The sequence below is a fragment of the Crocuta crocuta genome, unplaced genomic scaffold, assembly GCF_008692635.1.
Source record: "Crocuta crocuta isolate KB4526 unplaced genomic scaffold, BGI_CrCroc_1.0 scaffold655, whole genome shotgun sequence".
In the NCBI taxonomy this organism is placed as follows: Eukaryota; Metazoa; Chordata; class Mammalia; order Carnivora; family Hyaenidae; genus Crocuta; species Crocuta crocuta.
Window position 1 is genome coordinate 1,198,594 of NW_027528348.1, and position 12,209 is coordinate 1,210,802.

General features: G+C 55.7%; 2 protein-coding genes across 2 annotated transcripts in view; one reads left to right on the top strand and one right to left on the bottom strand.

Moving 5' to 3' along the window:
* The first annotated feature begins 627 nt into the window (after positions 1 to 627).
* HHATL (hedgehog acyltransferase like) lies at positions 628 to 8,227 on the top strand. The gene is made up of 11 exons (XM_077753715.1): positions 628 to 786; positions 1,205 to 1,272; positions 1,803 to 1,916; positions 2,008 to 2,202; positions 2,575 to 2,784; positions 3,112 to 3,283; positions 3,751 to 3,895; positions 4,018 to 4,053; positions 6,847 to 7,048; positions 7,659 to 7,800; positions 7,997 to 8,227. Exons 1-11 carry the CDS (start codon positions 681 to 683, stop codon positions 8,119 to 8,121), a joined length of 1,515 nt encoding a protein of 504 aa, XP_077609841.1. The 5' UTR covers positions 628 to 680; the 3' UTR covers positions 8,122 to 8,227.
* Positions 8,228 to 8,505: 278 nt separating this feature from the next.
* Positions 8,506 to 12,209, bottom strand: part of KLHL40 (kelch like family member 40) — a 6,453-nt gene continuing 2,749 nt past the window's right edge. The window contains exons 3-6 of the mRNA XM_077753738.1: positions 11,949 to 12,056; positions 11,599 to 11,784; positions 9,715 to 9,861; positions 8,506 to 9,007 (exon numbers count right to left, since the gene is read on the bottom strand). Coding sequence (XP_077609864.1) covers positions 8,896 to 9,007; positions 9,715 to 9,861; positions 11,599 to 11,784; positions 11,949 to 12,056 — 553 coding nt within the window. The 3' untranslated portion in view covers positions 8,506 to 8,895. The remainder of the gene's footprint in view (positions 9,008 to 9,714; positions 9,862 to 11,598; positions 11,785 to 11,948; positions 12,057 to 12,209) is intronic.

The window sequence follows — 12,209 nt, forward strand, 5'->3', positions numbered from 1 at the left end:
TGTGTCCTGGCGTGGCCACGGACACAGGCAGGGACCAGGGAAGTGGCAGACTGGGGCTCAGAGGCCGGTTGGGGCAATGGGAGTCAGTGAGAGGCAGGAAGCTGAATGAGAGGTAAGGAAGCTTGATGCTGCGGCAGGACCTCGGGGTTCAGGAGCTCTCAGGGAAGTAAAGGCAACTGTGGAGGGTCGTGGGAATCAGAGAAGGGGGCGCTGAGGTGGGTGGGGCACTGTTAGGACTTGAAGGAGGCTTACTGAGGGATGTGGGGACCCTGGGGGCCAGAAACATGATTGAGGTGATATAGAGGAGTTCTTCCACATGAAGGTTACATGAGGCCTTGGCAGAAGCAGTTTGAGCAAAAAGTGGGGACTCGTCTACCTGAAAGTTATGAAGGATTAAATGAAGAGGCGGCAGACAGGCTGAGAGTGAAGAGAGCCTTCAATGGGCAGGGTGGGGGTGGGAGCAGCAGCTAGGAAGGGGCACAGGATGTTGGGGGGCTCTGGAAAGAATGAGGAGAGGGGAGGGTAGGATAATAGCACGAGATCCCTGACAGGCAGGAGGGGCAATTTCTCTTCGGAATGGGATCCCCATACCTTTGTGGGGGACCATGAGGTGGGGCTAGGCAGGGCTGGGGGGCATCAGTGCCTTCACTCGATCTGTCTCCCCCAGCACCATCTAGGCTATGGGCATCAAGACAGCATTGCCCGCGGTGGAGCTGGGCTTGTACTCCCTGGTGCTGAGTGGGGCTCTGGCCTATGCTGGCCGGGGCCTCCTAGAAGCTTCACAAGGTAACAATTGGGCTCTGGAGCAGAGGGTGGGAACCTTCTTCCCCTTGGGGCCTCACGGTTCTACCCAGCAAGGCCAAGATATTCCCTAGGCCCGGGGGGTTGGGTTGCGCTAGGTGTAGTCACAGGAAGAGACAGATGCAGAGACACTACAGATATCTGCACACAGAGCCACAGAGAGAGAGACACTCAGACACTCAGGGATACAGTCAGAGACCTGGCCCCAGACACATAAGTGAGACCCACAAAGAAGCAGAGGCAGAGAGAGAGAGAGAGAGAGACTTAGACCTGTTCCCCTCCCTCTAGGGTGGGAGTCAACCTTGCTATAGGGGCCAGTGTGAGTGTGTGTGTGTGTGTGTGTGTGTGTGTGTGTGTGTGTGTAAGTCCTCCCCAGCCCCCACTAAGGTCACTCTGTTCTCAGATGGGGCCCGCAGGAAGGCCTTTCGGGAGTCTGTGCGACCTGGCTGGGAGTATATTGGCCGGAAGATGGTAGGTCCCCCATGCCCCAGCGTCCCTGACTGAGGTCTCTGACCCTTGGCATGTCTCTCTCATTTCAGACCCTTCCTGACTCTCCCCCATTCCAGATATTCCCATGTAACAGAGGACTCACAGTGGGGAGGGTCTCTGGCTTGAGCTTCAGTGCCTTCAGTTTCTCCACTGGCCCATCCTGTGTCCTCCTGGGGCCACATCAAACCTGCCCCAGACACTGCTCATTTAGGAAATAAATTGAGACATGCTTCAGCAGGGACCTCCAGTACCATCCTTCCCAGGAACAATGCAATCATGGTGGAATGGGAGGCATTATGCTGAACAGAAGGGGAGATTTGAGGGGCAGGGCAGCTCAGACGGTGCCCTTCATTCCTCTCTACCTTCCTGCTGGGGAAGGCAAGGACCTCAGCTATTGCTGTCCTCTGCTGCATAAGGATACAGGGGCTGGGGAGGTGCTGGGACCCTGACCAGCCAAAGTGCCAGCCCATTCTGCTCCCTGCCCCTCCTTAACCTGCCCGGGCCTGCCCCAGGATGTGGCTGACTTTGAGTGGGTGATGTGGTTCACCTCCTTCCGCAATGTCATCGTCTTCGCGCTCTCTGGACATGTGCTGTTTGCTAAACTCTGCACGATGGTTGCCCCCCAGGTGAGCTGGACTGAGCCACCCTAGCCTCCCCTGCCAACTCCCCCTCAGCCACAAGAGTTGGGGTCCAACCTTTCCTTCTCCCTGTCTACAGCTCCGCTCCTGGATGTATGCCGTGTATGGGGCCCTGGCTGTGCTGGGCACGATGGGCCCTTGGTACCTGCTGCTGCTACTTGGCCACTGTGTCAGCCTCTATGTGGCCTCACTCTTGGGCCAGCCCTGGCTCTGTCTCGGCCTTGGCCTGGCCAGCCTAGCCTCCTTCAAGCTTGATCCCCTAATCTCCTGGCAGGTGTGCACTGGGGAGTAGCAAGGGTGGAGGGTACAGGAATAGAACCCCAAACCCCAAACTTCTCACCCCATCCAGACCCCATACCTCCTGAGTCTCCCCACACATTTCCTTCACTTTCCCACCTGTCTCCAAGCCTTTGACTGTGGCATAGACGTGCCAACAAAGTGATCCCATCCACTGCAGCAGGGACGGGTCGTTTCCTGCTCTATCCAAGCACTTAACATGAATTAGCCCTCAATGGCCAGTGTTGACTAACTCTGCAACAGAGGAAGGGGCAGGGGCAGGACAAGACTGGGCCCCTGTGGCAAGCTGGGTGGGCTTTCCAGAGACAGGGGCACCTGGTGAACTGGCGGCCTGTTCTTTCCCATCCAGAGCGGGTTTGTAACAGGCACTTTTGATCTTCAAGAGGTGCTGTTTCATGGGGGCAGTGGTTTCACAGTGCTGCGTTGTACCAGCTTTGCACTAGAGAGCTGTGCCCACCCCGATCGCCGCTACTCCCTAGCTGATCTGCTCAAGTACAACTTCTACCTGCCTTTCTTCTTCTTCGGGCCCATCATGACCTTTGATCGCTTCCACGCCCAGGTGAGGGGACACCCCGTGGGCTCCCAGAGCAGGGCTGAGGCTCCCATCTCAACTAGGACTCCCAGGGCAGGCTGTGTCCCCATCCTCAGGCATGACTCCAGGATGAAGCCCTAGTGCCCTGCCTCCTGGAACCCCAGCATGGGGCCACATTCCCCCTTCAGACAAGGATCACAGGGTGGAGAAGTGTCTCCACTCTCAGGCAGGGCTACCAGGATGAAGCCGCGTCTCCCCTCAGCCTCGGATCCCTGGGCAGTTGGTGACTCCTCATTCAGAAATGATTCCTCCAGCAAGGCTTGCCTCCCCACTCAGTCACTTCACATCTCCCAGGTGAGCCAGGTGGAGCCGGTGAGGCAAGAGGGTGAGCTGTGGCGCATCCGGGCCCAGGCTGGCCTCAGCATGGTGGCCATCATGGCTGTGGACATCTTCTTCCACTTCTTCTACATCCTCACCATCCCCAGTGACCTCAAGTTTGCCAACCGCCTCCCGGACAGCGCCCTTGGTGGGTGCGAGTCGGGTCAGAACAGGGACTGGGAAAAACACAAAGACCTCTGCACCCCCATGGCATCACAGGGGGGAAGCTGACACCCTGATAGGGCACAGCACCTATCCAAGGGTGGGGGGGCAGGGTGTGAACGGGGACTTATTCTTTGAAATGCAGGGAACTTGCGATAGCTTTGTTGTGCATGGCCGGAGCTATTGGGGCAAAGCCAGCCTCACTGGGCCTTGGAGTTGACTTCTATAACAAGGAAGATGTCTTCCAGGGGCGGGCTGGGCCCAGCTCCTCCCCCAGGAAGTGGGGGTGAGGTCTCCATGGGGACTGGCCGGGTGCAAGGACCTCCCCCACGAACAGCTGAGAAAGTCTGTAGGGGAGATCCTGGCCCCTTGCCACCCCCTCCTGGGATTTGGGGGATCTGGGGAGCAAAACCCGTGCTACGCCCCCAGGCAGTGATGACACCCTGTCCCCAGCTGGCCTAGCCTATTCAAACCTGGTGTACGACTGGGTGAAGGCGGCGGTCCTCTTCGGCGTGGTCAACACCGTGGCACGCCTTGACCACTTGGACCCGCCCCAGCCTCCCAAGTGCATCACCGCACTCTATGTCTTCGCGGAAACGTGAGTGCAAGGTCCTGGGCACTCGCCTTGGGGATCCCCACTTTCCCAAACGTAGCCTCTTTCCCCCATTCCCTTGGAGCTCTGCTCCTGGCTGATTACACCCATCCACTCTCCTCCCTCAGGCACTTTGACCGTGGCATCAACGACTGGCTTTGCAAGTGAGTTGGGGTGGGGTGGGGCAACGGGCACATCAAACTGCCAAGTGTCTGAGCAGGGCAGTGCAGAGATTGGTCCAGAGCCCTGGGCCAGAGGAAGCAAGGAGGAGGTCATGGCAGAAGTCTAGGTGAAAGACAGAGGTTTGGACATGGGTGGGGCGCTGGAGGTGAGAGAATTGGTTGGAGTAGAGACATACCAGGAGAAGCCTGGACAGGACTTGGCCATGGATTGAGAGATCAGGAAGGAGAGGGTGATGACTCCCAGATTCCTATCTGGGAGGGGCGGCATCCAGAGAGGGGTTCTATGTGAGAAATGTCTGCTGAGAATCTGGGAGACATCATTGTGGGGAGGTTCAGGGAGGTGGGTTGGGTCTGAGGATCTGGGGTCCAGAGAAACCTGGCAAACTGATGTAGCTCTGAACATCATGAATGTGGGAGGGTGGTCTTTGGTCCTTGGGAGTGCATTAAGTCTCAAGGAGAGAGAGTAAAGAAGAGGAGACTTAGGTGTAGCTGAGATTGGAGCTGGAAGGACTCCAGTTGGAGGAAGAGGGAGAACCATAGAAGGGACTAAAAGGCATGGTCAGAGAAGCAGAATGGTTAAGACCACATGACAGCTTGGAAACAAAGGAAGACCATCCTTGGCATGGTGGGGGCAGCTGGTCAGATGCTGCTGGGAAAGCTACTGACGGGGACACAGAGGAGTGGCTGAAGGGAGAAGTGAGTGTCTTCACTCACTTCACTCACAATGGGGCATGCTTGGTTGCTAAAAGGAAGTATAAGTTGGGGAGGCAGAATACAGGGGTGATTGTTAGAGTAAGGTCTCTGAGGAGGCAGGAGGTGATGGAACCAGAGTTAGGCAGCAACTTGGCTTTGGGACAGGAAGGAGGAAGAGAAGCCAGCATGGATATAGGATGGCAGGTTAGTGTAGAGAAGTAAAGGATCCACCTGAAGTCTTTGGTTTTCTCCATGAAGTAGGAGGCAAGGTCACCAGCTGAGAGATGCAGAGCTGGGCATTGAGGGAAGCAGCATCTTTGTGTCTCCTTTCCTCTTGCCTAGCTTGCCCACCACACCCATTCAAGTTGTGGGAAAGATAAGGGTGGAGTAGTCACTGCAGAGCATGGCAGAAGCAGCTGACTAGAGAAACCTTGGCATTGAGAGCCCAGTGAGGTTGAAAATAGTGGATATTTGGACACTAATATGTGAAGGTGTGAGATTTTCCTTATAAGGGCTTAGCTTCTTGGGTGCAGGTGAGGAGAAAGTGGGTAATTGGGCTCTCCCAGATGGGTGAGAAGAAAGTAAACGATACGGGGTTTTAGGTTATTTATAATAATGACTCATTGAATTTAAGCCCATTAAAGATGGTGGTAAAGACAGAGTCTTAAGATGAGGAAGAGGCAGAGGGGTCAATGAAATTGAAGAAGTGGAGGTGGGGGCGCCACATCTGGAGGGCCTGGGTGGAGAATGGTAATTAGGAAGGAGTGAAATTTCAAGAGGTGACTAAGTTGGAGTTTGCATGGAAATGGGCGGCTGAGATGATGTGGAGAAGAAACCATTGGCAATGAGAAGGTCAAGGCATGGTGAGGCCAGTTACTCAATGGGTCTTCTACTGAATTTATTTAACAAATATTTAGTGAGAACCTACTATATGCCAGGAATTGTTCTAGGCACTGGGGATACAGCAATGAACATGGCAAAGATCCTGAACTCATGGAGCTTACAGTCTAGTGGGGAGAAACAGACTATAAATAGGTAAACAAACACATAATTAAGATAATTTCAGAGAGTGGTAAGCATTATAAAAAAATAAAACAAATGTAATGGGATAGAAGCTGGCCACAGGATAGAAGCTTCTACAGTTGTGGTCTGGGTAGGCCTCTGTGAGATGGTATTTGAACAGAGGCTTGAGTGATAAGGAAATCTGGGGAAGAGAGGTCCAGAGAGAAGGAACTAGTGCATGGGCTTGAGGCAGGGACCAGCTGTGTTTGTCTGAGGGACAGGAAGTCCAGTAAGGCAAGAGCATGCATGAATGAGAGGGGAAATGGTAGGTGATGAGGTCAGAGAGGGATCTTCTAGACTTAGTAGAGAAGTGGTTTATTCTAAATGTAATAGGGAGCCACTGGGGGAGGGTTTGATTGTGGAAGTCATGTGATTTGACTTCTCTTAAAGATGCCTTTAGCTGCTGTAGAGAGAGAATAGATGGTAGGAGGCCAAAGGCAGAAGCAGAGAAATGGCTTAAGATGCTCTTGCAATAATCTATGAGAAGAGTGACTGGCTGAGTGAGGGTGATAGTGAGGGGTGGCAAACAGTGGTGAGGACTGGGTTGAGCCTATAGAATTTGCTGGCTTGGATGTGGAGAGGGGACTTGATAGTCCAAAATGGCACCAGGGTTTCTGGGTGCAACTGAATGGATGGAAGTGTCATTATCTGAGATAAGGATGCAGCGGGTTTGGATAGGGATGGGGGAATCAGTCATTCAAGTGAGATGTCTAGTGACAGGTAAATGTATGAATCAAGTGAGCAGGCTAAAGACACAGATTTGGGGCTCATCAGCATAGAGACACTGTTCAAAGTCTTGGGTCTGGATGAGATCACATAGGGAATGAATAAGGAGATAGAGAATTCAAAACTGAGCCTTCCACCTTCTGAAGTTGGGTAGAGGAGAGGCAGCCTCCTTTGGGCAAAATGTGCCCAGGATGATAGCACTGAGGAGGGCTGCCCCTGTTGTGTATGCTTTGCCCACCCTCTACTTGCCCTTGCCCGCATTCTCGCTTGTCCTTTCTCCTGCCTTTCTTGCAGGTATGTATATGACCACATTGGTGGGGAGCACTCCGAGGTAATCCCAGAGCTGGGGGCCACCGTGGCCACATTTGCCATCACCACTCTGTGGCTTGGACCTTGTGATATTGTTTACCTGTGGTCATTCCTTAACTGCTTTGGCCTCAACTTTGAGCTCTGGGTGCAGAAGCTGGCAGAGTGGGGGCCCCTAGCACAAATCGAGGTGAGTGGGGAAGGTCTGGGGCAGGGGTTTGCTGGGTCATTGGAGGGGGTGGCATTGCTGCTCTCTGGTGTCTTCCAGCCACATGTGGCCCCCAGTCCAGAACTTTCTCACCATACCCTCCTTGTTGTCAGGCCAATGGCTCCTGCTTTGGGTATCTAGCACCTCCTCCTATGAGGAGTGGGCACCTGAGCCAGGCTGTGTTGGTCAGACCATCCCCTCTCTCTGGTCCTCAGTATCCTCATCTGTAACAATGTGGGAGAGCTGGGGCACCTGGGTGGCTCAGTCAGTTAAGCATCCAACTTCAGCTAAAGTCATGATCTCACAGTTTGTGGGTTTGAGACCCACTTCGGGCTCTATGCTGACAGCTCAGAACCTGAAGCGTGCTTCTGTCCCTCCCCTGCTCTCTGTCTCTCTCTCTCTCTCTCTCTCAAAAATTAATAACCATTTAAAAAATTTTTTAAAAATTAGGGATACCCGACCTGGGGAATCTCAGAAACCCAAGCCCATCCCCAGAACCTGGAATGGCCATGTGGGCAAGGCCTCTGACCAACCATGTCCTCTTTCCCCTGGCCCTCTTGCCCCACTGCCAATGCTTTCCTGGACTGGGCAGGCCTCTCTGTCGGAGCAGATGTCTCGCAGGGTCCGGGCCCTCTTCGGGGCCATGAACTTCTGGGCTATCATCATGTACAACCTTGTAAGCCTGAACAGCCTCGAGTTTACAGAGCTGGTTGCCAGGCGCCTGCTACTCACAGGTGAGGGAAATGGGGGTGTGGATATAGAAAATGCCGGGTACCAACCTTGAAGACTGTGACTTTCTGAAATGCCCCCACCCCACCCCAACACCCCGGGGACTCAGCAAGGAGGGCTAGTCAAGTGGGGAGAGGCATGAGAAGACTCACTGAGGATGGGGTCTTGCTCCCACACGTTGATGGCCTCTTTCCCACCCAGGATTCCCCCAGACCACTCTGGCCGTCCTGTTTGTCACCTACTGTGGTGTCCAGCTGGTGAAGGAACGAGAGCGAACCCTAGCACTAGAGGAGGAGCAGAAGGAGGACAAAGAGAAGCCGGAGTAGGCTGGAGGGGGAAGAGGGGAGAAGGATGGGTTCTGCTCAGCTGTTTCCAGGCCCAGGCCAGGCCAGATGGGGCCTGACCGATAGAATAAAAGACTTTTCTACCGCAGTTTGGCTGTTCCCTGTCCCTTCCCCCAGCAGTATCCTGGCTCCTTGTCCTTGCTGGATGAGGACATGGAGGTTCTGGGCTCCAGAGGGTGGGGAGTAGGCTCTTGGTGTGCCCAGACTGGAGGCGATACCCATGTGGAGTGCAGAGGCTGCTGACCTGGCCAGCCCAGCAGCTAATCATTGAAGCCCAGAATCTTCAACTGCTTGGTCACAGACTCTTGGAGTATCTGATCCCAAACCTGAGCTACTTACTCAGAAGGTACTTTATTCTTCCTAAGGAGGGTGATGTATCCTGGCCACAGGGTGTGCTTGAGGGGACACACCTCATCTGACAGGTAAGGAGATGGAGTCCTGTGGGAAAATTTACCCATGCACACGCAAGCTGGGACTGGGCCAGCATGTAGCCTGGGACACGTCTCTGTGGATCTGGCCTGTGGAACAAGGACACCAAAGATATGGAGATGCTTGTGAACCCTTAAGTGTCTCATTCCTGCCGGAAAGGCTAGGACTGGGCAGCAGTTTCCGTCCCCTGCCGAAACAGCAGCCCAGGCAGCATGATGGGATCCAGGCGGGCTCAGGCCTCTCCCAGCCTCCTCTCTGGAGCCCTCACAGGGCAGGCCTGTGTGGCCACAGGACGGGAGGGATGTCAGTTCAGGCCCTCTGGGCTGGTCACATCTTGGTCAGGCGCAGCACGTTGAGCCGCACGGGTAGGAAGGTAGCACCGGCTGCGTAGGCAATCTCCCGCAGGACGCCTTCCCACTTCTTCTCATCGTCATTGTATCTGGGGGTGGGAGGGATGGGGGACAGGGGCACCGAGCTGGGTCAGCTTGCAATGTGGGCCCCAGCAGGGAGGGATGGCTGGGTATGCGAGCTTCATGCCCTTAAAGGGGGCCTCCCACAAGGCCCACCCCTGGAAAGCAGTCACCCCACATTCCAGGAAGGGCCATCTCTCAAGGAATACCACACTCCTCCAGGAAGGCCTGCATCTCCACAGCCTCTCCTCTGGAGAATTCTGTATTTAGCACTCCAAAAGCCCCCCACCCCCAAGTTCCACCCACCCCCATGCCTGGGGCTGGTGCCCCAAGGCNAGGGCCAGCATGGAAAGTGATGGCATTGAGAAGTTGGGGTCCAGCTTCTTCTCGATTGCCTCCCCAGTCTCCAGGACAGAGCAGGGAGGAAAGGCTTGGCTGCCTCTTCTGGGCCCCCTCTACTCCCTGGGGCCTGTTTCTGTGGGTCTGTGCCCTAACCTTGGAGTCAGCTCCTGATTGTGACACTGCTGATGCTCCACAATGGGGCCTGGTGCCCTGAGAGCCACTGCACACTTTGCCAGCCACACAGAGAGAACGGGGCTGAGCAGGGCATATCTGCTGGACTCCCCACAGGACTCCCTGGAAGAGGAATCACCCCACCCCCAAATAGGCTTGCCAGGCCCACTGCAGGACACCAGCCTTGCTCAGGCTTCCCCTCACCTCCCTGGGCCAGGCTCACCTCCAGATGTCATTGAGTTCTGTGGGGACCAGCTCTCCGGACTCCGTCTCCAGTGTGGCAAAGCCACCGATGGCATAAAGGGTGCCCGCCAGGCTGACCAGGCTGAGTGAGCTGCGCTCCTGTGGGAAGGCCTCAAAGGGTGCCCACCTGGTGGGGAGAAGGGGGCACGAAGAGGTACATCACCCAGGGGCCTAAGGAGCCCCAGTGCCCACAGCGTCAGCTGCACCTCTTTGAAACCCGAATCCCAGACACCCATGCTCCCAGCACAACCTCTTGTGTCCTGACCCTCCCAGGACTGCCCTTGGGTCTTCCCCTTTCTCCTGCCCCTCCCATTTCCCTTCACAGCCCCCTGGTCGTTGCATCCGTTCTGCCCCATGAAATCCACCACGGATCTCCCCAGCGTCCCTCCTTGGCTCCTGAACTAAGTATTAGTTACTCGCTGCCTCAGCAGCCACTGAGCTGTCCTCCCCTGGTGCCCCTGCCTGACATTCTTCTCCTTTCCCTGCTCAGTTATTCTCAGGGTGTCGTCACTCCCCTCCTCTGGCCCTGAAGCTGGGCCTACACCCCTACCCTCCAAAACAGCACTCAAGTCCCCAGCCACAGAGCATAAAATCCAGGCGCAGCACACATCTCTGCTCATGTGACTTTCTCACCTCCCTCCTGCCTAGCCTCTCCTGTCCTCATGCACCGTCCTGGATGATGTAGCTGCCTTCACTATCCCTTGGGGCTTGGGCCTTGGTTTCTCCCTCTTACACTCTCTCTCCCAAGGGAGCTCGTCTCCTCCATTTTCTGCTGGCCCCAGCTCAGCATTCTCCCTGCCCTGGAGGGCTCCTCCTGGCTGCCCCCAGGTCCCTCAAATCCACAGGTCCTAACTGGACCCTCATGTTTCCGATCTAATGCCAATTAGAGGTCATTACCTCCCACCCTCCCTCAAAAGCACCCACCTGTCCCTCTTATCCCCAACACCCAATCAATCTCTAAATTCTATTTCTTCTGTCTCCCAAACTCTTGCAACTCAAAGTGTGGCTCATGGGCCAGAAGGCATCAGCATCACCTGCGGGGATTGTTACAAAGACACACTCAGGCCCCTCCCCGGGCCTGAGAGAATCTGCATTCTAACACGACCCCCAGGAGATTCGTGTGCCTGTTATAGTGTGAGATGCCCTGGCCTGCATCTTTCTCCAGTACATCCCCTCTGCCCCATCTCTGCTGTGCCCCCATCTACAGGCCACCACCCCCCTTGCTATACAGCTGCCTCCTGGGAAATCACTAATCTGTTCTCCACATCAGCTGTCATCTAAGAAAACACAGCTGTGAGCCTAAAACCCATCACAAGCATTTCACCGCCCTCAGGATAAAGTCCCTCAGCCCTGCTTGCCACCTCTCCAGCCCACCCAGCATACCCCATCCAGCCTGAGCCAAGGCCTTCCTCTTAACTACCTTGGCACCAACTTCCCTCTGCCTGAGGCATCCTTCTCCCACCGTCCCTTCCACAGGCTAAGTCCAGATGGGCTTCCAGCTCAGTTTTCTCCAGACCTCCCAGGACCGGGCAGCTTCTGCCTTGGTCACCATCGTGTCCCTGGCACCAGGCCACTGCCTGGTATGAGTCTCTGAATGAGGAACCTGGCATCTCCTTCCCCACTTCTGGGAGCTCTCTCCTGCAGAGTAAGCTGCCCTTACCCCTTGCTCCCTTGTTGGGGAAGCCCTCCTCATTGCTGATCAGGGGAGAGAGGCTATTTCTGTGTGGATGTCCAAGCTCAACATCAGAGCCCAGGGCAGACTATGGGCCCTGCCAGGACAGACACAGAGAGGGCCAGCAGGCACAAAGCCACACAGCCAGGCAGTTACAGTGGGGCCCTTGGTCTCTGTAGGAAACAGTCCTACTTGTTGTCCGCGATGCTGTACACTTCAGTTGAACTGGTCAGCCCCGTGTCTGTTACCCCAGCGGCTACAAAAATGCGGCCGTCGTGGATGGTGGCCCCGAAGAGGGAGCGGGCAGTCTGCATAGGTGCCAGCTCCTTCCACTCGAACTTCTTAGGGTCATAGACACACATCTTCTTCAGACACTTCCTGGAAGGTGCGGGACACGGAGTGAGAGGTGGAAGCCTGAGCACAGCGCCCCTCCTCGGGCTCAGTCCCCGCAGCCCGCACAAACCCCTGAGAGCCTGGGAAGGCTGTGCTCCCGCTGTAACCTACAAACCTGCTCGTGCCCTCGCTCCAGGCCTGAGCCTCACCTGTCACTGCCCTTGCCTCCAATGACGTAGACCAGGTCCATGTGGGAGAGCACCGCGTGGCCGTAGACGGCGTAGGGCAACGGGTCTGCTTCGCCCCATTTGAACGAACTGAAGGGGACGGGAGTAGGGCGAGCGCTGGGATCAGGCGTGCGCTGGGTCCCTGTCTCTGCATTCGCCCGCCCACCCAAAACATATTCCGAGTGCATCCTATGCGTTACCGGCCCCCATCAGGTCCCGGTTCGCACCCCCCTGCCGAACGCC

What these genes read in the sequence shown, in the direction of transcription:
- HHATL (XM_077753715.1), top strand. Translation starts at nt 681, where the DNA reads ATGGGCATCAAGACAGCATTGCCCGCGGTGGAGCTGGGCTTGTACTCC. An exon ending in CCTCCCGGACAGCGCCCTTG is followed by an intron (nt 3,284 to 3,750) that starts GTGGGTGCGAGT and finishes CCCTGTCCCCAG; the next exon opens with CTGGCCTAGCCTATTCAAAC. An exon ending in ATCAACGACTGGCTTTGCAA is followed by an intron (nt 4,054 to 6,846) that starts GTGAGTTGGGGT and finishes CCTTTCTTGCAG; the next exon opens with GTATGTATATGACCACATTG.